We start from the raw sequence: 27,949 nt of genomic DNA, 5'->3' as shown, positions 1-27,949 counted from the left end.
TGCATCTCGCGGGTTTCGTTGCGGTTTTTCGACGATTTCGTTTCGTCGTGATGCTCGGCTGACGAACGTCTGCCCACTAGACAGATTCCTTTTTTTCTCGCTCGGCACGCATGCAGTCCACCACATCGACTGAGCCTGCTGGAATCTTGCCGGGCGACTTTCCCTTTGGCCGCAAAGACTGCCGCAATTTTCTCCCTTACTTTCGATGAGCTCCAGTCTGTGCCATCGGGTGTAGTGACAGCGCCCGTCTGTCCTGTTCCGCAAGCGGTTCGGAACGAGCACGCTGTTTTTGTCACTCTGTCCAGTTGGAGGGTGGAGCGTCTTTTCGGCATGGTCCGCATACTCGACTGCGTCTGGTCTTTTTTCTGCTTTGTGAGGCAAAAACCGGCTCGAGCTTATCTGGGATTCGCTAGTCAAACGCTTCTCGTGATGTCAGCGCCTCGATCGCCCTCAAAAACGCTGCCAACAGCTTTTCATGACTAACGCGGTGGCTGGTGCCGGAATCGGGGCCTCAACGAGCATGAGGAATTGCAGTGTCTCGTTCGTCTGACTCAGTCCGTTTGCCAGTTCCAACTCTACTCACTTTGCCGTGTTGACCGTGTGTCTCCATGAATCTCGGCTTCCCGGCTTCCGCTGTTCTGCGACACAGCGGCCCTCAGGCACCGGGTCCCTGTCTTTTTTGCTGTGAACCGTTGTTCTCGCGTTTTGGGCAGTTTAATCTGCGTCTCTTGAATCCTTTTTTCGGTTCTGCTGTTGGGGATAAATGCGCGCCGGCCTCTCTAGACTACGCACATCTTCTCGGCCGCGACGGCTTCCCGCATGTAACTAGAATGTTTCTGCGCCTGTGCCGTTGAACCAGATGGCCGGGCCCTTTTCTATCGAGTTGCTGCAGGCGCATACTTACCCCATTCTACGACATTTCCAACCGACTGTGTCTCTTAGCTTTGCTTGACTCTTGGGCGCACCCGTTTCGTCTAGCTTTGTTGTCTCACGCAGCTTATTGACCGGCTTCTGGCCGCGTCTCCTCCAGCTCCCCCGGTATTCCTCTTCTCCGTTCCTTTCTGTGGCACTCCGCCCGTCTGGACAACTTCATCTGTCTTTTTACAGAACCTGTCCTCTCTTCTGGAGTTAGCAGGGCCCGAACGGTTTCGAGTTCCTGCGTGTGAGTCCAGTTTGAGGTACGGACAACCAACGGCTTCACGATTGCTTTCACCGTTCCCACTTCCATGTCCCAGCTTACTGCAAATGCAATTTCTCGGCCACGCGATGTGTACAGGCGCCTCCACAACCACATACATATCGTAGTTTACGTAGACGCATGCACCTCCCCGCACACTCGAATCGACCTATCGGGTACACCTCTCCAGTGACGTTCGTTCCCAGGTGTCGCTGCCGAGACTTCAGGGTAAAGCGGAGGCACCCGAGGCGGTGCATGCGACCTCCGGCCCCTTTCGCGAGTCTGCGCTGCAGCGATGCTTTGCCCTTCCAACGCGTTCTCGCTTGCTCAGAAACAGGGGAACGACGATGGACTCGGCCGCTCCACGTTCGCCGCAAGAGGCGCCAGCCTCTCCTGCGTCTGAAGAGCAGCCGGAAGTGTCTCTGCATACTTGTGGAGACCTCCCAGCTGCAGAGGAGATTGAAACGGCGCCTGAAAGCCGCGTTGTCTGCACATTCGGAGAAGAGGGCACTGATGCGTTGACTCGCCAGCCCATGGCTCGTGATGCTCCCGTCTCTCCAGGGGAAGTAAGAGAAGCGGAAAGCCCCGCGACATGCCACGACGGAAAACTTCACCAGACTGTCCCTGAGAGCGAACTCGAAGCTGGCAAAAGTGGAGACGCAGAACAACGCCGTCTGTCAGGGGCATTGCCACTTCCTGGTACCAGCCAGCCTTTCTTTGGATCCTCTACAGTCGCTGCTCATGCACATCAAATAGTCGCTGTGCTCCATTCTGCCTCTTTCTCCGCTTCTTCTTCGTCCTCCGCTTCTTCCTCGTCATCCTCATCTTCCACTTCCTCTTTTTGTTCCTGCGCTTCTTCCTTGTCCAGCTCTTCTTCGTCTTACTCACCTCTCTCTTCTGACCGAGGTCGCGGAGCTTGTTCAGGCTTTGCCATGTGCGTCGATGGTGAAATGGGGGCGCCTGAGATATCGGCGGAGAGCGGGAGTGTCGGGGGAGAAGAGAGAGCAGTAGCTGAACATGGCGAAGGCAGTGTAGAAGCGGACTGCGGCCTCAGGTTACTTTCCTTTCCTCTGGCACCTTCCTCCAGTCGCAGAGTTTCCGCGGACGAGACGCGTGGACCGAATCTTTGGGGAAGACCACAAGAGACCAGCGGTTCTCAGGCGGCCCGGCCGTCTCAAGCGCCTCCCCGTGTCACGTCGTCTCTGTCGTCTTCACCATCTTCTTTCTTGTCTTCTTCTTTTTCTTCTGCGTCTTCTTCCTTTTCTTCTTCTGCGTCTTCTTCCGTTTCTTCTTCTGAGTCTTCTTCCTTTTCTTCTTCTGAGTCTTCTTCCTATTCTTCGTCTTCCGCGTCTTGTGCTTCTTCTGTGTCGGGCGATATTGCCCGTGGGGGTCAGGCTCCTCCTGGGTCTCCGTCTTCTCCGGCAGTGTGTCTGCCTTCCTATCCACCGCTACCGACTTTCGCAGACGACATGCGAGTTTTTGCGTCAGAGGCGAAGCTGGTGCATCTGCTTCGTCTTTGTTCTCGGCACATGGAGACCCTCGACGCGGCCTTTGTGGAGACACGCAGAGCGGGCGCAGATGCGGCTTCTGTTCCTTCTCTGCCGTGGTGTCCTCAAGTTTCTCGTGCGTCTCTTCCCACACTGGAGGAAGCTCTGGATACGTACGCAGGCTCTCTGGTCCGCGTCGACCGTCTCCTCGGCTCGCTGCTCGAAACTGCGTCGCCTGCGACTCTCCTCCTCGCCACTTGTGTGATTGTCGAGCAGCTCGAAGACCCGGAACTGCTTCTCTCTCTCTTCTCAACTGTCTTCGCCACGCTTGGAGACACCGAAGCGCACCAGCGCCTCCTCCCCTGCATCGCGCCTCTCACGGAGATACTCCCTTCCGCCGAGCCAGACGCAGCGCTGTCCGAGTCGTCACTGTCTCCTACGCCACTCACCACCTCCCCCAGTCCCCCCAGTCCCCCCACTCCCCCGTCTTCTTCTTCTACTTCTCCGTCTTCTTCTGCTTCCTCTTCGTGTTCTGCCCCCCTTTCTTCGTCTTCTTCTTCTTCTCCTTCTGCTGCCTTAAGTTCGTCTTCGCCTTTAGTGCCCTTTGGCGCGTTGGAGACTCGGCCTTCTGCGTGCATGGTGGACGCGGCGGTGTCGTTCTTGTCTCGCTTGTCTTCTCTGCCGCTGGCACGGTCGCGCTGCGGACAGGTCTGGGATGGAGAGCACGTTGCGTATCGCTGTTTGACTTGTGGCGGCAGTCAGAGCAGCTGCATTTGCGTCTTTTGCTTCCAAGAGGGGAACCACCTGGGCCACAGCTACTTCATCTACCGGTCGAGTTGCGGCGGCTGCTGCGACTGTGGCGACGCCTCCGCGTGGGCACCCTCCGGCTTCTGTCGGCACCACCCTGGGGGCCGGCGAGACGTGGATCCTTCCCTCGCACTCCCGGCGGTTTCAAAGTTCGCCCTCGCGCTCCTTCTGCGCGTGCTCGTTCGCCGCCTCGCGATGCATGCCCTGGAGAAAAACTGGACCGCGACTGAGGAGCTCTGCACTACGCTGCTCCAACTCTCCGAACAGCACGAGGGCGTCCGCAGGTGCCTCGGCCAGGCGATGTTGGAGGCGGTGCGCGGCACACCCGACGACAGCCGCGGCTTCGCCTGCGAGGAGATTCCGGGGCGCGACCGCCTGCGCCTCCCACCGAACTACGCCCGCTACGACGGCTGTCAGAGCCTCCTTTTGAATCCTGCGTTGCTCGCGCCTGCTGGGGGGGGAGCCGCCTGGGTCTCCGAAGAAGAAGAACTCGACAGGCGGGCAGCCGAAGGCGCCTCGCGGGCCGCAGAGGCCCAGGCGAAGGCCGCTGGGGGGGGCAACAGCCTCGGGGGCGCAGAGGGCGAGCATCGCATGCGTATGGCGACGGAACGCGAGCTTCGGGAAATCAACGAGAGAAAACGACACGGAGGCGTCAACGTCAAAGCCTTCGACGACGCCCTCCGCTTCGCCATGTGGGGTGGCGCAGGCACGAATGCAGAGACAAACGACGCACCGTTCACCGGGTCCAGAGGCCTCGCGACAGACGCGCAAGTCCGGAAGCGAGAAGACCGCAGAGACAGCGGACACGATGAAAAAAGAAAAGGGGAGACACCGAATGGCCAAACAGGACATATACATCATGAAATGCCGGGCAACCATGACACGCAGTGTTCGTCATCTTGGCCCCACTCTTCTTCTTCTTCCTCTTCTTCCTCTTCTTCCTCTTCTTCCTCTTCTTCTTCCTCTTCTTCTTCCTCTTCCCCTCTCTCTTCGTCGTCTTCTTCTCGTCAGTACGGGGTAGGGGCGTGTGTGGCGTCTGTGCTGCTGAAGGTCGCAAGCGACATTTCCGGTCGTTTGGTGGAGGAGGAAGGTCGCCGGAGGCCAGGGCGCGAGGAAGGCGAGTCTGAGGAGACGTTAGAGACGGAGAAGGCGGTGCATGCGTCACTCACCACTCTCTGGTTGGCTCTTATGTTCGACGAGTGGTTTAAGGAGCAGTTCGCCTTCGTCTTCATCCAGCAGTACAAAGAGTAAGTTGTCAAAAGTGTGCGTGGCTGCCTTACGGCGCGCGCGTCTCAGAGAAGGCTTTTCCCGATGAATCTCGGTTTGTAGTGCCGCGCTCCCGCGATCCCGTCGGTCCTGCGCTCCTCCGCCGCATGCGCCTCGCAGTTCTGAGTCGCCTTTCCTCTCTCGCCTTCTCTGTCTCGTGTGGGGGGCTACCTGGTCGCCGAGAGGGCTTGAGAGGGTGCTGTGTCTCCGTGATGATCGTGGAAGACGCACTCGAAGTCGTCTGTCCGAATGCCGTTTCGCCGCTGCTCTCTCTTCCACCGCGTCGCTCGCTTGCAATTTCTCTTGCCTTGTCCAGATTGTCTCATGCGCGTTGAACACATCGTTACCTCTCGTTCAGATGGTTTCAGCAACTCTGCAGCTGTACGTACAGCGCGCGTGAGAGGGAGGCTGCCTCCTGCCGCACACTGCCTCGGCCTTCCGGAGGGGCTCTGTGCCTGCACAATCGACCCAGAAAGTCACTGATCGCCCTGCCTCTTGTGGTTTGCAGTCTTGTCTTGAAGAGCGACAGCGCGCTAGAGCGGGTGACCGTGCAGGTCTTGTCGATTCGCTCTCTGCTGACGCGTCTCCTTTACTCGGGACTCCTCCTGCCTCTGCTCTTCTCCTCCTGCCGACTCGTCCTCGCCCAAGCTGTACCGCGGTTGTCTCCGCGCCCGCGCGCTCGCCTCGGCTGGAGGCGTCGCAGATGCGCCTGGCGAGGCTTCCCGTCTCCGCCTTACATCGACGTCCGCAACAGTCTTCTCCACCGCAGGGGGTACACCAACTCCCTGAACGACGTCCGGTACCTCGTCGCCGAAAAGGACCTTCTCGTGCAATGTAAACACACGCCATAGACGGGGAACAGTTCGCCTTGTTCAACTGACTCTCCATCTATCCCTATGAATGCAGTCGCGGAGATCCTCACGTCGCCACACAGTTCCGTACAAACCGTTCGACAGGGACATGCACAGACTTTCATTTCCATCTCATTACGCGTGAATGGAAAGAAGGAAGAAGAGTCATATATATATATATATATATTATCAGTATGCATTCATGTACACATCTACACAAAGATCTCTGTGTGTCGTTAAACGGGTCAATCTCAATCAGTAGAAATATATATATATATATATTATCAGTATGCATTCATGTACACATCTACACAAAGATCTCTGTGTGTCGTTAAACGGGTCAATCTCAATCAGTAGAAATATATATATATATATATTATCAGTATGCATTCATGTACACATCTACACAAAGATCTCTGTGTGTCGTTAAACGGGTCAATCTCAATCAGTAGAAATATATATATATATATATATTATCAGTATGCATTCATGTACACATCTACACAAAGATCTCTGTGTGTCGTTAAACGGGTCAATCTCAATCAGTAGAAATATATATATATATATATATATATATATTATCAGTATGCATTCATGTACACATCTACACAAAGATCTCTGTGTGTCGTTAAACGGGTCAATCTCAATCAGTAGAAATATATATATATATATATATATATTATCAGTATGCATTCATGTACACATCTACACAAAGATCTCTGTGTGTCGTTAAACGGGTCAATCTCAATCAGTAGAAATATATATATATATATATATATATATTATCAGTATGCATTCATGTACACATCTACACAAAGATCTCTGTGTGTCGTTAAACGGGTCAATCTCAATCAGTAGAAATATATATATATATATATATATATATATATATTATCAGTATGCATTCATGTACACATCTACACAAAGATCTCTGTGTGTCGTTAAACGGGTCAATCTCAATCAGTAGAAATATATATATATATATATATATATATTATCAGTATGCATTCATGTACACATCTACACAAAGATCTCTGTGTGTCGTTAAACGGGTCAATCTCAATCAGTAGAAATATATATATATATATATATTATCAGTATGCATTCATGTACACATCTACACAAAGATCTCTGTGTGTCGTTAAACGGGTCAATCTCAATCAGTAGAAATATATATATATATATATATATATCAGTATGCATTCATGTACACATCTACACAAAGATCTCTGTGTGTCGTTAAACGGGTCAATCTCAATCAGTAGAAATATATATATATATATATATTATCAGTATGCATTCATGTACACATCTACACAAAGATCTCTGTGTGTCGTTAAACGGGTCAATCTCAATCAGTAGAAATATATATATATATATATATATATTATCAGTATGCATTCATGTACACATCTACACAAAGATCTCTGTGTGTCGTTAAACGGGTCAATCTCAATCAGTAGAAATATATATATATATATATATATATATATTATCAGTATGCATTCATGTACACATCTACACAAAGATCTCTGTGTGTCGTTAAACGGGTCAATCTCAATCAGTAGAAATATATATATATATATATTATCAGTATGCATTCATGTACACATCTACACAAAGATCTCTGTGTGTCGTTAAACGGGTCAATCTCAATCAGTAGAAATATATATATATATATATATATATATATATTATCAGTATGCATTCATGTACACATCTACACAAAGATCTCTGTGTGTCGTTAAACGGGTCAATCTCAATCACTAGAAATATATATATATATATATATATACATATCCATACACATATCTGTATGTTTCTGTAGAGCTGTCTCTTTCACTATATATATATATATGTATATATATCTGCGGCTCTGCAGACTTTGTCTTTTTTCGGAGAGTTCGGGAATCATGGATGCTGTGGTTTTTCTTTCCCTCTCAACGTGTCGAGGCAGAGAAGTTTTTTCATGGTTTTTAAAGACCGGGTGTTATCTGCCACAATTGTTTTGAGCCGTCGCTAGACGCATTCCTTACCACCATTTCACTCGTTTTTTCTGTGTCTGTCTTTCTGTGTGCACGCTTGACTGGTGTCGCCGCTCAGTTCCCTTTTTTTTCAGTTTTCCTCTTTCAGTTTCTTCTCTGTGTTCCTTTTTCTGCACTTTGTGGGCCTTTTCCGTTTTTCTTCTGGATCCCCCGGATCCCCTGGCATGTGCCGCTCACCCTTTTCACGGCCGGTTTTCTTGTCGCTTCGCCGTCTTCTCCGACGTTTGACTTTTCCAGATCTTTCGGAGCACCCCGCGAACGTGGCGGCGCTCTGGGACGACGGCTTCCTCCCGCTCTACTGCTTGAGTCAGAACGTAAATCTCCATCGGCGCCGGACGACGACGCACGTGGAGTACGAGGACTCGCACCGGTGGTCGCACTCGCTCTGTCTGGCGATTGAACTGGGGCAGAACGCGCTGGCTCTCCACGAGATCCTGGAGGCCTGCCCATGGCCTGTCGCCGTCTTGATTTTCCAGAAAACTCGACAAAGAATGCAGGCCTGGGTCGGAGCGACGCGGCGACGCGAGTGCGTCGAAGAAGGCGTCCACTGGGTCTTCGCCAGCGGCGGCGGAGTCGCCTCCCTTCTCGACCGAGAGAGAAACCGAGAGAGAAACCGAGAGAGACGGCGCCTCGGGCGACGGAGACGCTTGGAGACCGGGGCCGACGAAACGGAGGAGGCGAGACAGGCGGCGAGCGTCAGCGCGAGAAGAAGTCGCACTGCAGAGCAAGGAAGAGGTGGAGCGCAGAGTGGAGAGCAGCGAGGCGAAGGAGAGAAGCGACGAGAAGGGAACCTGGCCTGGCTGCGAAACGGAAGACCAGGTAACGAAGGCGGGGCAAGCAACAGGCGACAGAAAGGGCGTCGTTCTTTCTTTTCGTTCGCAGCCTGAGACACACACACATACACATACACATCCACTGCATACTCGCAGGCGATCCGTAGGCTGTGAAGCACATGCGTCCTTGTTTCGTTCGCGTGCATCCATACATGGACCGTCTCTGCATAGCCAGAAGCAGTGCGACCCAGGGACTCCCGCGTCAAGCGCACAGCCACCGAGCACCCTGCATGCAGCAGAGAGAGAGAGGGAGACAGGGAAGGAGAGGGAGACAGGGAAGGAGAGGGAGACACAGAAGGAGAGGGAGACACAGAAGGAGAGGGAGACAGGGAAGGAGAGGGAGACAGGGAAGGAGAGGGAGACAGGGAAGGAGAGGGAGACAGGGAAGGAGAGGGAGACAGGGAAGGAGAGGGAGACAGAGAAGGAGAGGGAGACAGAGAAGGAGAGGGAGAGAGAGGAAGCGAGGCTGTGGATGTGAACACCTGCGAGGAAATGCTGCAAGGCGGTCTTCTAGGACTCGCAGAAAAGCGTTCTAGGAAATCCGCGACTCGCTCGGGTCTCGCGCGGTTCGCCTGCAACTCTCAGGTTTGCTACGAGTTTGAACTTCTTTTCTCTGCAGTGTATCCGGAGCGCCGGAGTGCAGACCACTGTGTGAGTCGACACCCGACGTCGTTCCACGTACCCCTGAGTCGGCTCTTCGCTCAGCTGCTGAAGGCTCTGATGACGCACCGCGAATGCCCTGTGCAAACGCTCGAAGAGCTGCTGGAGCTTCTTGGCCTCTCTCTGGAAGACACAATGGAGGCGCTCGAGCACCACCTACGAACGCTCGTTCTTTTCCACCAAGTGACTACCTGCAGCATGTGGGTTCGAAACGGGTAAGCAACAGAACAAGCATCCGTCCTGCCCCTCTTCTGCATTCAAGGCGCCACCGCAACCTCATGCTGTATATCTGAATCTCGATCTTCTCATACATATACATGTATACATATATACATGTATATATATATATATATATATATATATATACATGTATATATATATATATATGTATATATTCGTGGATATCGACATCTCTATAGCCCGATTCGTGCCTCTACACCCATGTCTGTCTATATATATATATATATATATATATATATATGCACTTGTCTGTGTCTATCGATATCTTTACCTAAATAGTCGCGACAGATGTAGATCCATATTTGGGCGTGGTGTGTTTATATGTATATCTACACTGTTCTCTCCGCATGTCCGTGTATATATTTATCGCTCTATCGATATCCCTCGAATTCTCTCTCTACGTCCATCCATTTCTGTAGATACGTGCACCTCTGCAGCCTGCGTGGGTTGCCGTATTTGTCTTCGTTTCTCTTTCTTTCTTTGTGTGGCTGTCCTTCATCTTTTCGCTCTCTGCGTCTCCGCGTGTGAGTAGTTGTGGGATCGACTGCGTCTGGTAGTTCTTTAGTTTTTCTGTGTGTCAGTTGTGTCCTTTGCAAATGCTTGCGAACTCTGCATTCTAATTCTCGCCGCTCTGAGCAACTTCAGGCGAAGGTCTTCCCCTCCCTCTGGCCGAACGGGTGCTTCTTCCACAGCCGTTTTTTTCCCCCGTTGCTGAAAGCCTTGCGAATCCGCGCATTTGCTTCTGGTTGTTGTCTCCCTGTGCAGCGTCGCAGTCGTGAGCGAGGCTCAGTGCTACCGGCGAGCGTTTTATCAGTCAGTTTTGATCGATTTGGACTTGACGGCCGTTCGGCTCGCGTGCTGCTCGACTCCGCCGCCTCTCTTTCTGCTGCAACTTCTGTCGCGTTGTGAAGTTCCCTTTGATCTTGCTCTCTCGCCTCCGTGTTCGTCGCTCCTGTCTCGAGCGAGCCCAACGTCCTGCGCCTCCGTAGCTTCACCGCCGCGAGCTACATCTGCTGTCGGCTCAGGGTGTTGCGGGGACGGGGGCGAGTGCAGAGTGTCTGTCTGCTCGCATTCGGGCAGGCAACATGCGCCGACTGGAGAGGAGACAGGGAGCGTGTATGCGAGTGAGGCAGAGAGGGCGTCTGATGTTTCAATCTTAGCTGCAGTCACTGCGCAAGGACCTCCGTTATTTCTTCCAGGACGCGACCGACCAGGTGCGAAACCCCACGGGGGCTTGTTGAGAAGGCGGGAAGCAATGATCGAGGAGGTGGTTTTTGGAGGACCCAGCAACGAGCACCTCCTTCCGCAAATGCATGCATTCATGGTGTTGTTGCTGCAGTTTCTCAGCCCGACCAATACCCTCTTTTGTTCAGAAGAGGAAATGATAAAATACCTGCTTGGCCACCACTTGATGCGCGGGCCTCAGACCCACTCCAGTCTGCAAGATGTCGTCACAAGGCCCTACAAGCAGCAGCAGCAGTTCACAGACCTCGTCGATCGTGTGTTGAAGAAGGTGAGAAGGAAAGAACCTCTTGTGCTCCTCTTCATTCTCCAGAGGGGGGATGGGGCTGTCGGCTTTGAAAGATGCGATCTTCACCTGAGGGGAGGCCAAGGAAACAACAGAAAGGGTGACCGTCCCTAGGGGAGGCGCGGACCGGTTCCGCGTGATCCCTGAGGCCTCGTCGGTGTGCGGTCTCTTGAAGAGGCGTTTTCGCTTATTCGTGTCAGGTTTCGGTTTCTGTCTGGAGGCCAAGACGCCCGTTTTCTACTCTTTTTCCGACTTGTCTCGCTTCCATCGTCTTCTGCAGTCTCTCTGATTCCAACTCTCGCTTTCGAGCTCTCGCGCTTCCATCTTCTCCTTTGATGTGGGGTTTGCACTTTCCTTGTGGCCGTTGTGTTTTCTTCCTGCGCCCGTCCGTGTTTTGCTCTGAGGTCGGTTGTCTTGCGTTCGCCGGCGAAAATGTTGAGAGACGCGTTTTCTCTCTTTGCGTGAGATTCCAGATTTCCACGTATCGCGGAGCAGAGGGCATGACTCCGGGCCAGTTCCACATTCGCCCCGCCAGCTGGGCCTTCTACGATCCGTACTTCCCTTACTTTTCCTGGGCGGACCACCAGCACATAGAAGAGTCTTTTCTCGAACAAATTAAAGCTCACCCAGAAATCCTCAACGAATGGCTACCCCATTCTTCCTCTTCTTCTTCTCTCTCCTCGATTCCGGAGGCGTATCGCCTCGGCTTTTTTGACTTTTGCTTGAGTCCCGAGGTACGCAGCGCAGTTTGGTTGCTCACGCTCCAGGTGTTGCTTGCGCAAACGACGGACCCGCGCTTCATTCACCTTCTGCTCTCTCTGCTGCTGCGACTGATGAGTTTGGAGATGCTCTGGAAGGAGCAGGAGACAGCGGAGGTCCGGGCACAAGTCCTCTCTGGCCAGCGCGCAGACGACCTGCTCCGGCGCGTCTTGCGCACAAGGCGAAGACGCCGCAAGAGAAGAGAGACGCGACAGGCCGAAAGAAAACAAGCTGAACAAGAGGGAGAACAAGAGGGAGAACAAGAAGGAGAACAAGGAGTCGGGCAAGGCGAAGGGAAATGGCAGGTGAAAGGCACTGGGTGTGTGGAGGACGAAACAGGGACGCTGCGCAGGTCTTCTTCCTTGTCAGATGCGTCCGACGTCGATCCTGCAGACGAAACAGAAGACGAGGAAGAAGACAAAGAAGAAAGAGTTGTGATTGAACTTCGGGAGAACGTGGACATCCTCGGAGTGGCGCGCTGGATGGGCACAAACCTGGGAGACTCGCTGCTTCGTACCTTTCAGCTTCACCACGTATTTGGCGACGTTTCTGGGCGAGAAGAGGCCCGCTGGTTTGCCCGTCGACTCGAAAGGAGACAGAAGAGACAGTCGCGACGTGGTCAGGCGGGCGAGGCCGGCGAGGCCGGCGAGAGAGGAGACACCACAGAAGCCGGCAAAGACCCTGGCGAACCGCGAGACCAGCCTTCGGAGAGCGGTGCGGCAGTGTCTGTGTGCTCGGAGGACTCTTCTCGCAGCGACGACAGTGAAGAGGAAGAAGCCTTGCTTGAGGAGGAGAAGATCTCCGGGCGAGGCGGCGGTCGACGAAGAGACCGCAGGGAGACAGAAGGTCAGTCGTCGCTGAGCGGGGACAGCCTCCAAACCCATCGCGGGTCCTCAGACGAAGAACATAGGGTGACCTTCGACTCCGACGACGACATGCGGGGCCGCACAGATCGCGACGGTCACTTCTGGATTGAGAGACACTTGGGTGGAGACGCAAGAAACGATGGAGGCGAGGCGGTCGTCGCATTTGCAGACGGAGGTCGGGAGCGGAGACGTTCCGGGGAGACCGCAGAGAGAGAGCGAGACTCGCGCGCAAGAGGCGCTGGTCTCTGGGGCGCACATCGGGGCGTCTTCTTCAGTCCTGACGAGGAAGAAAGTAGCGAGAACAGTGACGAGGACAGCGCGGACGATGACGTGATGAGTTACATCGCCTGGGGTGACAGCGCATCGGGGCGCCGAGAGGCGCTGGGGCGAGAGGAAGGCGAGGAAGACGTGGAGATGGAAGATCGCGAGGAGGAGCCCGAGGCCAGAGTCGATGGATTCGGCTCACCGCAAAGACGCAGACAGGAGTTCCCTTCCCCGAGCGGAAGAGAGCTGGAACGCGCGTCTCTTTCTTCGTCCTCTGGAGGCGAAAAAGAGCCCTCCGACCCCACTCCTGCTCCTCCCTGTGTCTCCCCACGATCCGGCGAGGTGGCACCGGCTTCGCCCCTCTCCTGGGCCCCTTCGGAGACTCTTGCGCGCCCCACAGAAGCCGGAGACACAGCTGCGGAGACCCCTCGCCCAGGCTCGGCCTCCGCTGCGGGAACAAGGCCTGTGGGGTGCGGCGACATGTCGGAGACGCCGGCGGGGGCGAGAGAAGCGCGCGACAGACTGAAAGCCTGGAGGCGTAGGCGCCGACGCCTCGGTTCCACGTGGAAAGTCGACGAGAGCGGGGTGACTGGCCTTCTCGATTTGTTAGGTCAGGATGTCTTTGTGTTCGGAGCCGATGGGTCTGTGGAGACAGGCGGGAGAGGCGACGCAGACCTGATTGTCTCCGAAGACGGAGATATTCGTAAGTGAACCAATTCAAGAGTCAAGTTTCGTTCTGTTTATAGAACTCGAGGTTTTCCGGGGGCTTCTCCCTGCATACCTCCCAGCGTCCTGTGGACCGTGCTTCCGACCAGCCCATATTTTTCACTGTGCATCGATGAAATATGTCGCTTGAGGACTGGGCAACTCGACTTGCGGTCAGTCGACTACTCCTGTGCCTGCCGGACTTAGCTGCAGAATCCGTGACTCTACCTTCTGCCTTTCTCAGCTGTGACCCTAGTGGCTGCGCTTCTTGGCTTCAAGTGGAATGGCTTTCAACGTCGCCCCGACACAGCGGGGAAATGACACGGAGACGCGGTCGGGGGTGGACATGTCGGGTAAAGGGGGAGGTAACAGAAGAAGGAAGCTGTTGCGAACGGGGAGTAGAACGACAAGAGCTGACCATGGAGACAAGAAGAGGTGGGGAGTGAGAAGGAGAAAGAAGAACGATACTCTGTTGTTAAAAACAACAGGGAAAGGAGTCTGTGAGAGCCATGAGGAGTTCGCGGTTTGTGTCGCGTGTCGAACGAAAGGAGATGCGCCGGTTTTCGCCAAACGAACTGGATTTTCTCTGTCAAGTTCGCCATCCAGAGAGAGCGAGCTTCAGAAGGATGTAAAGTGGAGCACGCTCGAATGAACCGCAGGCGTTCTGAAACTGATGTTGGGGCGAAAGCAGCCGGTCTATCGAATTTGTTCTGTGTCTGTGTCTCACATTGCTCTGCAGTTTATGACCGGGACGACGAATCGGCCCCAAGAGATGCGTTTGAAGATCCTCTTCTCCTCACGCTGCGCCGACTGAGAAACGAAGAGAGTTATCACTACAGGAACACAACTCTCTCGGCAGCACCTTGCGTTTCTTCCTCGGTGCCTCCTCCTTCAAGACCTCCAGTCTTTGCGCCCTCGCCTCTCGGGTCGCTCTGTCTCCTTCCAGGGGCCGCCGGCGAGGTCGCGCGCCGCCTCGTCGAGAACATGGAGACGGCGAACTGGCGAAAACCGGGGGATGGCGCGAGTGGCGCCGCGCCCGTACCCGGTGTCTCTTCGTCCGTGGACTCTACCGGAGACGGCGGCAACACTGGAGAGAGAGAGCAAGGGGAAAGAGAACAACAACGAGAACAGAACGAGGGAGAAAGAGAGAGAGAGGGAGAGACAGAGCAGACGATGGAAGGCGAGGACAACGCGGAGGCGTCTGCAGGGGAAGGCGAGGCCCAGCCGGCAGAGTTTCTGATCCTCGTTGCCCCCGGTGACGCGGATTCATCATCGTGGGTGGAGGCATCCGCGACAACTGTAGAGTCAGCAATGGAGGCCGGCGAAGTCGGGCTTGCAGCTGAGAGTAACTCTCCCGGTCTGAATGCTGTTGAATCGTTCACCGAGTTGTTTCGCCTGCCACTCCCGGACGCGAACGCGCCTCGTTCTGCTTCGTCGCAGTCTGGAACTGTCGATGGTCTCGGCGTCTTCAGCGACTCTCTTCGTCATCAACTTGTGGATATTCTTCATGCTGCAGGGGCAACTGATCTCCAACCAGCCATTACTCCTTCTTCTTCGACTCCTTCATCGTCTCCTTCTTCCTCTTCTTCGTCTCCTTCTTCCTCTTCTTCGTCTCCCTCATCGTCTCCTTCATCGTCTCCTTCTTCCTCTTCTTCGTCTCTTTCTTCCGCTTCATCTTCCTCCTCTCTCTCCTCTTCTTCTTCGTCTGCTTCGTCTTCTTCAGGGCGCCAGGCTGGCCCTGAAGCCGCGAGTGAGGCTCGGACAGAGGCGCTGGAGGCGACCAGCTGGCAGGTCTTGCTTCTTCGGGCCGTCGTGCGCGGAGCCGAGAGCACAGAGCGAAATCTGGCGGGTCTCCAAGTGGTGGCGCGGCACCTGCTGCGCGGCGCAGGAGCGGGGAGAGCCGGAGCGAGCGCGCGGGCGTTGCAGGCTTCCGGCAACGCTGTCTCCATCGTCTTTGGGCGTCGGTCCCGGGCCGGGGACCTGCGGGGACGCGGCCTTGCCGCTCAGGGCGAGACCCGTGGGCCGGACAAGGGGGAAGTCTGCGCAGCGCTTCTGCGGCTCCTGCAGTGCCGGAGACGCGCGCCAGCGGAGTTCCCCTTCCGCCTGCGATTCTCTATGCTGAAGATTCTGTTCGCGATGAGACAGTCAACGCGATTTGAGGCCCACTGGCAGCAACTGGACTGGGTTCTGCAGTCCGCCGCCCGCCTCGACCCCAGAGTTGGGCTCCAAATGCGACGCTGGAAACGCGCCGCGGGTGCCGCAGCGGCTGCGACTGAGGCTCCAAGCCCCAAGGTGGGCCCCGTCGGCTCGGCGGCCTTCGGACTCGGAGACACCTGCGCCCGTCCTAGTGACGGCCTGCCATCATCGGCTGGCGACCGAGCAGGCGAGGTCCGAGGCGAGCTGCTGGCGCGCGCGCGGGAAGGCGAGGCGGCGAGTGAGGCCCTGGGGGCGGAAGAAGGCCTCCAGGGGTACGGGGCTGTGGCCCCAAAGCAGACGGGCGGATCCACAAGCGCCAACGCGGGTGCGGCGAGGGGAGGCGACGAGCGCAGGCGAACAGAAGACGGCGAGGACGCGAAGCGCGGAGAGGAGTGGAAAGAAGTAAGAACGGGGAGAAGGGCGGACAAAAAGGGGCCAAGAAGCGGAGATGCTTTTTGTGTTGCGCGTCTTCTGTGCTCTCCTGCCTGAGGCTCTCAGAGGTGGAAGACGACCTAGGCATCGAGTCTCTCTCAAGTTTGTGTGGAAGCGATTCTGTTCCTGTTGTACCCAAGGGGGTGCTGTACAAACAGCTTGCAGTGGACTTGTGTGTGAACCGCCCGTCTTGTGAGTCCGACGGAGAACTTCCAGTTTCCTGGCCTGCGGTCAGAGTCGAGATCAGTCTGCGCTGGAGGCGCGAAGCCTCAGGGCTCCACCGCAGGCCAGGAAGCCTGTCTCTCACGCTGCGTCGCACTCCTCTCGCCCTTCGCCTTTGGGGATGCTGTATCCCTGTGCTGTCGGGAGGCCTCTCTTCCCTGTGTGTGGTGTCACCTCTGCAGGCAGTGCGTCGTCGGCAGGAACAGGTCTTGGCGGCGTTTCGGCAGAAGCAGGCGACGTTCCAGTCAGGGAATCAGCGCGATTTCGACGAGGCGAAGTTTCTCGCGGACTCCGACGTCCCGCGTTGTGTCTCTTGTCGCCTCGAAGAAGAGACACTGCTCACCTTTCTGTCTTCTGCTTCTTCTTTCCCGGAGGACTACGAGCGCATCTTCGGCGCCGCCTCGAGATGCTGCTCACCTTTCAATTCTCCGGGCGCGGATCCTCTCGGTCTGCTCTGCCACGTGCAGCTGACCTCCGTAGGCTCTGCGCCCCGACCCTCGGTGCCGCCCTGTCTCCTCCAGCCGCCGTGGGCGCTTCTAGGCTCCTCAGGCGCGGGGGGCGCCGGCGCGGCCTCTTCGCGGGAGGGGCCTGGCGGCGCGACGGGGGCTACCGGCGTCGCGCTCGCGGGGTCGCTGGGCCGAGGCCCGGGCCGTCCTCGACGCGGCAGCGGCGGCGGGGGGACTTTGGGCTCAACGACGGCGGAGTTTCCCAGCCAGACCGGCCGCGAGGACCCGGGAGCCGACGAGCAAAGACGCTGCTCGGTCTTGGCAGTCGGACCGAGACACGAAGGCGGCTCCGGTGCGACCCAGAAGGGTGTGTTCGACGCCGCTGCGGCGCCGATGATCCTCGAGGACGTTGTCTCGCCGGCGTCCTACAGCTACGACCTCGTCCCGAACCTCCTCTCGCCACAGGGCGCCTTTCAGGGCTTCCAGATCCGCAGCTGCGGCCACCGCATGCACTTGAGTTGCTACCGCCGGTATCAGAGATCTCAGCAACACCACCTGTATCTCTCCGAACTTCTTCTCCCTTGTCCCTACTGCCACCAACCTTGCAATCTTCTTCTCGTCGACGCGCCGCCGCCCGCGGTCGCTCGCCTGCAGCTGCAGAAACTCCTCACGGCCCATGTCCTCAAAAAGGCCCGGGCCAAACGCGCGGTCCCCCAGAGAAGCCTCGGCGTCTCCCCGAGCGGACCCGGAGACAATACAGACGCTGAAGACAGTGGGGACGGGAGAGGCGTTGTGTGCCGAGAAGGCCGGGGGCAGGGAGACAGTCGGGAGGCTGCAGCACCCTGGCACTCGCCGTCGTCGAAGCCTGCGGGGAAGGGCCCCGTCTCATCGGCGTCGCGCGCCGTCGCTGGTGGGCCTGCGCCGTTTTCGACTGGGCGCGAAGGAGGCGAAGGCGAGGAGGGAGATGTGGAAGGTTTCAGCGACAGCGAAGAACGGGAGGCGCTTCGCCCGAGCCCACTGTCCTGGAAACGCACCCTGGAGCGCTTCGTCCAGCGGTGCGAGAAGCTCCGGACAGACCGCCAGAGGCTCGTGTCACTTGTTCATCCTTCCTCGCGAACTCTGGGCCAGCCGTCCACGCCCGGGGCACCCCTGAGGCTCCAGTCTGCTCTTCTCCACACGGCGGCAGCCAGCGAGCTGTTGCATTTATGTCGAGCATCTCTGCGGATTTCGCCTCTTCACCTGCCCGCGCCGGTTCTCTGGTCCCCGTCCTGCACGAGTCTCCGGACTTCCCCGGGGACAGTCAGGCCCGCCGGGGCGACCTTTGCGGCGGGGCGCTTCGGCTTCTTCTCCTTCTCGAGCTCCTTCGCGCCCGACGCGAGCGGCGGAGACTCCGGCATGGCGCGCCTCTCGCAGGCACTCGTCGGCGCCGACGCCGAGGGGAACGTCTCCGTCGCGGGTCCGCCGCGAGGGCCTCTCCCGCTCGCGGTCCCCGCATGGGGCGGGCTCCCGACTGGGCTCCAAGGGGTCGCCGCGCCCGCGCCCAGCGTGGGCCCTGCGGAGACCGGCTCCGCGCGAGAGTCCCTCGCGGTCGACCATGGCGCCGCAGAAAGGAGCGGAGATGAAGCTGAAGCGTGTCTCGGAATCGAGTCTCGTTTTCCAGGTGGTTCTTCAGTTCTGGGTCTCCACGCGAGTGAGGCGCCTCAGCAAAGCCTTGCAGCGGTCGGTGATGAAGCCCCAGGGCGCGCGCGAACCGCGGCTGCTGAGGCCGGGAGGCGCGACGCCCTGCCTCGCGACCCGGGTGCGTCTGGCCCGGAGACACTGCACTCTCGCCAGCCCCCGTGTCAGACGTCTGCGGTCGCGGCGGTGCCTCAAGAGGCGTCGCTGAGACGCCTCTCGGAAGCCGGACAACCAGCGCCAGGAATCACAGCACTAACATCAGTAGCCCCGCCGGGAGAAAGGGAAGACAGGCCCGGCGTGGCGGACGCAGAGCACATGGGGGGGCCTTCTGAACAACAGGCTGGCGAACGCGAGAGAAACGAAGGCGGCTGTCTCCTATGGAGTCCGGCGGACGTCGGGAGGTTGTTCGGGCAGGCTGCGAGTGTGGCGGAGTCGCCGCGCTTCGTCGGCACATGGCCGCGGAACGACTTTGTCGTCCACCCCCTCGCGGTCCTGTCCAAGCTGATCAGCGACTCTGTGGAGCAATCGGAGATGACTCTGCGGAGTCAATTCAACAGTGGGGGCCAGACGCTGTCGTCTGGCCAGGCGCAGGTGCTCCATGGCTGCTATGCGGTGTATCTCCACCTTGCGGACGAGCTCCAGCATGTAGCGATAGGGGAGACAGGCGTCACGGCGTTCGACCTCTACCTCCACGACCTTGAGCTCTTGGCCCTCTTCCACTGCCCTCTCTTCCCCTCGCCTCTCGCGGAGCCCCTTTCGCCCGCGGCCACTGCACCGGTCCCCAGTTATGTGCCTGACACTTCCAGAACGGTTGAAAGACCGAGTCTATTCGTACACACAGAGTCGACCCCACCCCAAGAAAGTCCTTCGCTTTCCTCTTCTTCCTTCTCTTCGAGCACCTCTTTTGCTGCGTCTCCTGTCTCAGCTACGAGGCCGCGACCGGCGAAGTTGAAGTGGACTTTTGGCGGGCTACTTCCCTCGGACGCCTGTTCATATGTGGACCTGGTTTTTTCGGTGTCTCTGCTGCACCCGAGCACGCGCTTTCACCTGCTGTCTCGCCTGTTCCTCGCTTTCCACGCCCTCGCCCTGCGAGCCAAGGCCGACGAGAAGGCGGACGCGGCTGGGCGCCACTTGCGCGCGGCGATCGACGCTGCCGAGCAAGGCGCCCGCGCCGCCGAGTGTCTCCTTCTCGGGTCAGGCCCCGCCTCGGAGACAGATCCGGAGAGAGACACCGTGGCTTCCGCGAGTCGGAGAGGAGACATGCAGACGCAGGGCGAGGACCCACCGGCCGACGCGAGACGGGCGTGGGTGTCTCCGGCGCGTCTCCCCGCCGGTGGAGCCCAAGACGAGGGCCCCGGCTGCGAGGGGCGACAGCGAGCAGACGAGCTGGCAGTGGGCGACGAGCGAAGAGGCGGCCGTGAGGGAGAAGGGTGGCTGTCTCTGCACACAGCGCTTCGACAGATTGAAGAGGAAATTGCAGCTGAGCTGGGAAGAGACACCCTCGAACAGTCCGGCGGTGTGGATCGGACAGAGGCGCGAGGCAGGCGAGAAGATGGAGAGACAAGTGATGTGTGTTCTGCAGGGGCAGGCTTCCAACAGGGCCTTCCCAGGGAGAGAGGAGGTGACGAGGCAGGGCAGGAGACAATGGCAGATCTGTCTGGGAGTCTCTCATCAAGAGAACTGTCATCTTTCTTTTCGGAGTCAAGACCGGAAACACGGACGCACTCCTCTCCGATGTCCGTGGACTTCCCCGGGGGTTCTCCTTCGAATGCAGAGAAGACGGGGAAAGGACCACAGAGGCCGAGTCACCAGCGCGCGTTCCTCGACGTTCTCGAGCTGTACGTACAGCTCTTCTTTCTGTCGGAAGTCGTGGCGATACTCTGGCAGTGGTGGGACCGCGTTCCCTTTGCTCATTCGTCGAGCTCTCTCGACCGTCCAGAGGCAGCTGCGGGAGACTCCACAGACGGAGACGGCACAGCCTGGCAAGAAATCTGGCGCGTCCTCCACGAACGGGCAAAGCAACAGAGAGAAGCGCGTCTGTCAGCGGACAAGTCTTCTTTCTGTCCTCCGTCTTCTTCTTCCGCTGCCTCCTCTTCCTCCTCTTCCTCTTCTTCTGCAGTGTCTCAGTCGCTGTCTCATGCGTCTCCGCCGGGCGCGCTGTCTCCAGCTGTCTCTCCTCCTCGCGGGCGCAAGACGTTGCGTGTACCTGCGAGCGCAGACACCCCAGTGCGGAGTGGAGAGCTCGAGCCGGTCGCGGATTCGGAGGGCCGTGGGGCTCCGGCAGTCTCCACCGGGTTCGCGGGGATCCCTGCTGGACCGGAGACAGCGCGCAGGCGAGAGGGTCACCAGGGGGCAGAGAAGAGCAGCAAGCGGAGGAGCACGAGTCGAAAGGCTGAGGAAGACGAAGCGGAGAAAGGAACCGGCGAGCTGGGCAGACGAAGGCGGAAGCGAAACTGCGAAGAAGAGGGAACAGGCGGTCCGGGCGCGGTGGACGAGGAAGGCGAGCGAAGAAGAAACGAAGGGACCGTTTCGCTGACGAGTGTCTCGACGCACGAAGAGGCAACGGCGGCGACAGGGGCACAGAGAGGTCGTCGGGAGGAGGAGGAGAAGCCAGGCAGTGAGGCAGGCGGCGAGTCCGTCAACGCGACCCCGGCGTCTCTTCTCTTGGGGAGAGAGGCTTCTGAACGTGTGACTCCCGGCGCGGAACCGGGGCCTCTGCCTCTTGAAGAAACTGGGTGGCCTCACAGAAAGGAGGAGAAACGCGAGAAGATCGGAGAAACGGTCGTGGAGACACGGACGAACACTCGACAAAGCAAAGCCTGCAGAGACGCTCTCGACTCGCAAATCTTCTTCACGCGTTGGTCGCAGGAGGTCGAGACGGAGCGCCTTGAGTGGGAAGGCGACTCGGCAGTACTGGAAGAAACGCGACAGGCGGATGGTGAGTGCCTGCAACAAGTTTTCAAAGATGTTTCGGTGCGGAAGCACTGCTGGTCTCGTGTCGTTGCTGCCCATGCAATGGACGCTTGTTCCTACGTGGGCTCGGTTTCTGGTCTCTTAGACGCTTCTTCTCAGCTCTCGACCATTTTTCTGTCGCCTCCCAACCTCGGCGCGGGTGCCGCGTTTGTTCCTCCCTCGCTTCCCGTTGATTCGCCCCGGGGACATCTCTCATCCTCTTTCGTTTCTCTCGTGTTTTTGCCTACTCTTCGTCCAGTGGACACACTGTCTCTTTGCCCCGAAAACGACTGGCCTCCCGTTTCTCTGTCTACGGTATCGATTAGGCATATGCATACAAACATATATATATATATATTTATATATATGTATATATATGTATATGTATATATATGTTTTAAGCTTGTTTGTGTGTGAGTTTACCTTTCTCGATTTTGGCCTCGATTTCAACTTCCATTTCCTTTTCGCGTTTGCATTTGGTCGCCAGTCGTCTGTTTCTCTCTTTCTTCGCAGGACTCTCCTCGAGCGTGTGGCTAGAAGACCTTCGCTTGCTGGGGCGGCGTCTTCCCTTCCCGCCTCGCAAAGAGCAGCTGGGCGCATCGGCTTGGCGCGTACGTTTTGATGAGGGGCACGCAGACGCAGAAGAGAGCGTAGACAGCGAAGAAGAAGCTGGAAACGCGCCCTGCTGCGACGCGGATCCTTCGCGCTGCCTCGGGGGCTTTCGAGCTGACGAAAGGTCCGCAAAAGACGAGGAGCGTCTCCTCACCAAGGACTACCTTCTGGGTGTCTACGCAGCTCGGACGGAGCGGGCGGCGGAGCTGCGGGGTCGCGCGCCGGCGGGAAGGCGGACCATACCGCTGTCGCGGGTCTCTCTGGGAGGTTTGCGGCCCTCCTCTCTGGACTGCGTAACTCCTCCCTTTGGCTTTCTCGAAGGCACTTGCTCAGGTTCCGTGGCTGGCGAGTCTGGAGAGCGACGAGTTGACCTCGAGGACGAGTTCCATGACCAGCCGACAGGGCAGAGAAGTTTCGACGCAGACGTGGAAGGCAAAGAGAAGAGAGCTGGACACATCGGCCTTGGAGAAGAAGAAAGAAAGAACGTGATTTGCCGACTTGTCGAGGCCGGCCTCGTTCCTTGGCTCCGAAAGGTCCATCTGCTTGCCAAGGTCGTCTGTCCTTCTCAGTAAGTGCCACTGTTGCTCGTTTTGTGGATCGTCAGGGCCTGTTGCTTCACTAGCGGCCCGGGGCGAGGTTGATTTCTCGTTGCAAGAAGGCGCCAGAGCTGTGTGAAGCCGAGGTCTTCCGACGTCCTCGTGTCGATCTCTACGCGGGCCAGCGGCTGTGAAGGGGACGTAGCATGCCGAACACCGTCCTTTTTTGCCGAAACGGTTGATGTCTCCAGGCAAGAGAACTTGCGATACATCGGTACATCGGTCTATGGGCATCTCGAAAAGGGTGGGTACTCTCGCCACGGTCACTTTTGCATGCACTCCAGAAAGTTCGAATCTCTGCGGTTTCATACCTATCCCCCTGTAACAGGTGTGTCGTCTTTCGACACTCTTCCGCGCTGTGGGGGTCTCTTCTGCCGACGTCTCTCGTGTCTCTTTCAGTTTTTCCACTTCGTCCTCGCGCGGGGTTTGTGTCTCAGGCCGCTGCCCTTCGACAAGGTCAAGACGGCGTACGAACTACTCGGACCTGCAAGTGCAAGCGACGCGCCAGTTCTTCGGACGCCTTCAGTCTCTTCGTTTTTCTCTTCTTCACATGTCTCTTCCGTTTCTCTCTCGGAGCTCCTCCCTTCTTCTGTCGACCTATACGACCCCTCAGAGGAGTGCGAGATGCTTCTTGAGTCACTGCCGCTGCCCAAGTCGATTCGCCTGTTCCTCTTTGGAGAGGACGACGACATGTGGGGAACGGGGGAGCGAGAAGACTCCGCGCGACAGCGAGAAGACGAAGGGCGGTGCGACCCCGTGGTAAGACATGAGAGGAGATTGTGGATACCCAAGGATTTAGGTGGCAAAAAGAGAAGCGCTTTGCGTCTTAAGACATGCTTTTCCAAAAGTTCAGAATCGCCGATGGGTGCAGTGCTCTGCACAACGAGTTCTGGCCTCGACCTCCGGAATCGAGAATGCGACACTCGCACCGCATGTTCTGTACGGACATCTCCACAGAAAGACTCTCTCTGTGAATAGACGTTTCGATTACTTTTCGACCCTCTTTTCAGATTTCAGCGGCTCTCAAGCTTCCCTCGCCCACAGCATGGCCAAGCGCAGTATCCGAGGCGCATGCCTTGCGCATTCTCCTACGCGAGTCTCAGGTGAAGCAAACACCTCAGCCGTCTCTCTTCTCAGACCCTTACATTTTAGTAGCAGAGGGAGTTCGCGAGATAGAAACGTCGATGTGTATTTGGACAGCTAGAAAGAACATCGGTATCTATACCATTAGGTATGTAGATACGTCAGAAGGACAGACAGGAATAAATATATATATATATATACATATATATACATATAAATATATTCGCGGAGGTGGATATAGGTGATTGGGTGATGGCCCTTTTCGCTTGCAGTGGAGCGTGGGTCGTCAGTTGGAGAACGGTTTTCTGGTTATTTTGAGAGGCGTTCTTCCAGCACCAAATGAGAGAATTTGCGACAGACGACTTTTGTGTATGTTTCTCCCCGTGTCTTTTCTCGCTCCTCAGTTCCTCTGCTGCCTCGGGTCGCTGCCGCCTTGTTCCACCTCGATGACGCCGCTGATGCCGATTGTTGTCTCCTCGCGCTGCGGTCACGAAACGCTGGTCAGAGTCTTCCAGACAGCCATGTGTCTCGCCCTGTCGGAGAAGAGCGGCGACAGCGTTCCAGTGCCGTCGACTTCTCGGGCACAGGCAACTGCCTCTCCGCCCTCGCCGTTCTTCTCGCGACTTCTGGCCGTCGGCGCCAGGGGCCTGGGGGCCTCCGCCGGAGCTCTGTGTGGGTCGGGGCGTCGCGTGCGTCGCGAACGAGAGAACGAGGAAAGACAGGAAAGCGTCGACTTCCTCAACCGCCACATGCTCTACTTCAGTCCCCTCGCGCGACGCCTTCTCCCCGGCGACCTTGACAACTTGCTGGCGTCGAGCAACATGAAGTGCACACTGCTCTTCTCCACCGTCATGGGAGACGCGGACGACGGAGACGAAGAAACGACATTCACTGTTGTCTGCGTCGCGCAGTTCCTCCCGCATGCAACCATCCTCCCGAAGCTGTACCAACAGTTCTACAACCACTTCCTCCAACTAGGGTAAAAAGGCAGGAAGAATCCTGACTGAATCATGCGTGGGAAAGCAGCAAAGTTGAGGTCAAATGCGACATGCCTGTGTCGCCCAAAACAAAAAAGGGAAATCCTCAAAATGCGCGTGCATTGAAACGCGCATGCAACGAAAGGCATACATCAAGGTCTTGTGGTGACTGGAGACGCGCATGCGTCCTCCGAGTTCGACGCCCGAACCTCCGGCTGGATTCCTGCGTGTCTTCGCCTTTTCTTTCTTCGCGTCTGTTTCCTCGTGCTTCTTTTCGGCCTCGTCTCGGGCCTCCTCACAAGCGGCCTCTACTTTGTTTCGAAAGCCTGTGAAACCTCGCGCTTCCTTTCTCTGGCCTCCACCTTTTTTCGGTCTGTTTCCGCGGCAGACACCGTTGCTCTCACGACGATGCTGCTGCGCGTTCTCGCATCTGAGGAGTCGTCTTCTGTCGCCGTTTTCGCAAGTGATAATTCACATACTGTGCCCAGAACATAGCCGATTTGAAAGAACCTCAATATCGCATTCTGCTTTCCCGCTGTGCTTTTTTCAGAGCGTACACGCCCTCTGTTGGCCTCCACGCCACGCCTGCATGCGCGGTCTGCGTGACTTGCGGGGCCTTCCTCTGCGCCCTCGACTGCTGCGACGCCAGAGTCCCCCTCCAAGATGGCACGCAACCTCCGAATCTTGTCCTCAATCTCCGCCGAGTAAGAGTTCAAGCGACCTCTCTACCCTGAAAAGAAATCTCTCGATCTCACGACCTCTTATGATTTGCACTTTCTAAGTGCGTTCATAAATAAATATTTATATACACCTGTGTACGTGGACTCTTTAGCATCCAGCCACACTCGGTAAAGGTACAGGTATCTCTAGGGATTCGTTCGGATAAGCAGGTAGATCTAGATAGATATACGTAGATCGATGGACAGACAGATTTGTGCTTCTTCTATGCTTTGGTGACGTATTGTGATTTGGTTCTCTTCAGCACGCTACCACGTGTGGCATGGGCCTTGCGCTGTATCTCCACCTCTCTGCATCGGCTGTCTACGCAGCTGCTGTTGACACGGCGGTCGATCGAGACGCCAAGTGGGGATGTCTCCATCTTGATGCATATGGTGAGTTTTGGACGGCGCTCTGAGTTCGTTTTTCAACACAGGAGTGCCAAACGAGTGGGCCAGGCGGATGCCAGTGTATCTCACTCGTGCAATGAGGATACTGGATTCCCGGGCGCTGTGTACTCGCTGTGCCACCTGGAAAATGTCCTTTCCCTGCGGTGTTCTCCCCATTTCGGCAGATGACTGTTTGATTCATATCCAGAAAAGAGCGAGACACAAAACACGCGGCGATGGGTTCTTGAATGGCTTGGGCTGGGCATGCATGCAGGACACACTCTATCGTTTGACAGCTGCAGAGGACGGCGTGTACTTTTCTGCTCATTTCTACGCCATTTCCGTTTTATAAAAATGGCGCTTTGGCAGTGAAGTTTTCGCTCTGTTCAGCCTCGTTTCTGACATCTACTTCTTTCTGTTCTCTCATGAGTCTCTTCAGGTCTTTCCGTGTTTCTCGCGGTTTCCCCCACCTTTCCGCTGTCCTTTTCGCCTTTGGGGGGCCTACTTTCTGCGTCTAAGCTGCAATGGTTTCCCAGCTTTCCATCGATTTTCGCTTTTTGTGTCGTGCGCTTGTCCCGCTTCACAGGCGAAGAGGATCCTCTCTTGAAACGAGGAAAGCCTCTTCACTTGTCGCTGAATCGTCTGGGGCGCCTGACTGAGGACTGGCGGCAGCATCAGATTCGCCTCCTCAGAAGACTGCAGTGGTCCCGAATGGACTCCAGCGCGAATAATCACGCTGCTCAAGGCATGTAGTTACCGTGTCTTTCCTACCTTTACCGCTGGCGCAGTGTGTATTCCTTCTCATTGTAAGAGTCCGCGAGCCGTTCGTTTCCCATTTGCCTGTTCACTTTCCCTCTTGACAAGCTCGCAGCTGAGCGTCTCGGAGAAAAGCGAAATAGTGCGAACGGCCACCAAACGAAAGCGTCTTTTCGACGGGGCGCCGAGTCAGACGAGGAAAGTTCGCTTTTTGCACTTTTATCAGAGGGATTCGTGGAGTGTTGTCAGGACGGTTAAATGGTCGACAGGGTGACAGCTCGTAAAGACCTGAAACGCGCGTTCCGTTCGTATATATTTTCAACACGAGGCGATCGAAGTGTATATACATGCCGCAAGGGTGAAACGTCTAGGTGTTTCTGGATTTCTGTCGAACGGCCACTCCTGTCCGTGTCAACCTCTCGCTTGGTAGATGCGTAGAGGACTGAAAAGTAGGCGGCGCCTGTGGTCGTGGCCCTGGTGTAAGGCAGAAGCTGTCAAGGTTACCTATGTGTCAGCCGAGTCATTTCAGGGGGAACAAACGCGCTAGAATCACGGTGATCTGCCAGAGCCAAAAGGCAGACGACACTCAACGTGCAGCTACGATCTAACGGAAGACGGTGGTGGTACGTACATACCGGGTCCCAGCAGTCCGTAACGCTGCAGGTAACAATTGGGGAAGTACTGAGGATGTTCACCATTTTCTGCGGACGAACACGCCACACTTCTTTTGGGTAGAATCATGGGCAAAGCACAGACGAAGAGAAAGGGCCACAACGTTTTTGAGGAACGACGGCAAAGAAAAAAACAACGGTAGTGTCCATTGTTAGAACGCGACACGGAACCGTCGAAACGAACAGCGCATGCACTCGTGCAGCAGCAGCGATCTCTCTGCTACAGCCGTGCCTTATCTGCCTTCGAAACCCAGATGAGGGGACGGTTGCAAAAACAGCTTCAGCGACTTCGACAAGACGTTCATGTGGCGTCTGTGACAGAAGTGCGTGTCTTATCTCTCGTTGGCGCATTTCTAATAAAGACTGCACGTGTCACGCAAACGAATTTAGACGATAAAATAATACCGGACTATGCATGCATATACCTACGTCGCCACGTGCAAGACGCTTCTCGACACCAGTTGATTAGTTCCTGTTTTCCGGGCTGGCTTTATATCCATCACAATGGTGCATCGCTCTATCATAAACTAGAGCGGTACCTACATAAACGAGGTGTGGCTCTAACGCAGCCGTAGCGCCACTGCGTCACTCAGAAAGGCGTATAGTTGAGATTTCGTCCCCGTTCTGGGGCCTCGACAGCGACGCTGCTGACAAACACGGAACGCTTTGACCGACGGGAAAATCCAAAAAGACGACACTGGAGGGATGAGCTCTGAGAGCGTGACTTATGCAGCG

General features: G+C 56.4%; 1 protein-coding gene across 1 annotated transcript; it reads left to right on the top strand.

The window, feature by feature from the left end:
• The first annotated feature begins 7 nt into the window (after positions 1-7).
• On the top strand, positions 8-27,295 carry TGME49_203320 (zinc finger in N-recognin protein). Its single transcript, XM_018779247.1, has 15 exons — positions 8-4,718; positions 5,246-5,571; positions 7,871-8,452; positions 9,086-9,341; positions 10,132-10,879; positions 11,368-13,486; positions 14,228-16,086; positions 16,521-21,399; positions 21,927-22,593; positions 23,059-23,380; positions 23,632-23,724; positions 24,109-24,683; positions 25,232-25,385; positions 25,664-25,793; positions 26,374-27,295. The coding sequence occupies exons 1-15, from the start codon at positions 1,525-1,527 to the stop codon at positions 26,538-26,540; spliced, it is 16,071 nt and encodes a 5,356-aa protein (XP_018637361.1). The 5' UTR covers positions 8-1,524; the 3' UTR covers positions 26,541-27,295.
• The last annotated feature ends 654 nt before the right edge of the window (positions 27,296-27,949 follow it).

The sequence above is a fragment of the Toxoplasma gondii genome, chromosome VIIa (genome assembly GCF_000006565.2).
Source record: "Toxoplasma gondii ME49 chromosome VIIa, whole genome shotgun sequence".
In the NCBI taxonomy this organism is placed as follows: domain Eukaryota; phylum Apicomplexa; class Conoidasida; order Eucoccidiorida; family Sarcocystidae; genus Toxoplasma; species Toxoplasma gondii.
This window is presented reverse-complemented; position numbering and strand designations above follow the sequence as displayed.

Coding starts and splice junctions, on each gene's coding strand:
- TGME49_203320 (XM_018779247.1), top strand. CDS start 1,525: ATGGACTCGGCCGCTCCACGTTCGCCGCAAGAGGCGCCAGCCTCTCCT. Junction 23,725..24,108: donor TTCTCCTACGCGAGTCTCAG/GTGAAGCAAACA, acceptor CTCGCTCCTCAG/TTCCTCTGCTGCCTCGGGTC. Junction 25,386..25,663: donor TTGTCCTCAATCTCCGCCGA/GTAAGAGTTCAA, acceptor GGTTCTCTTCAG/CACGCTACCACGTGTGGCAT.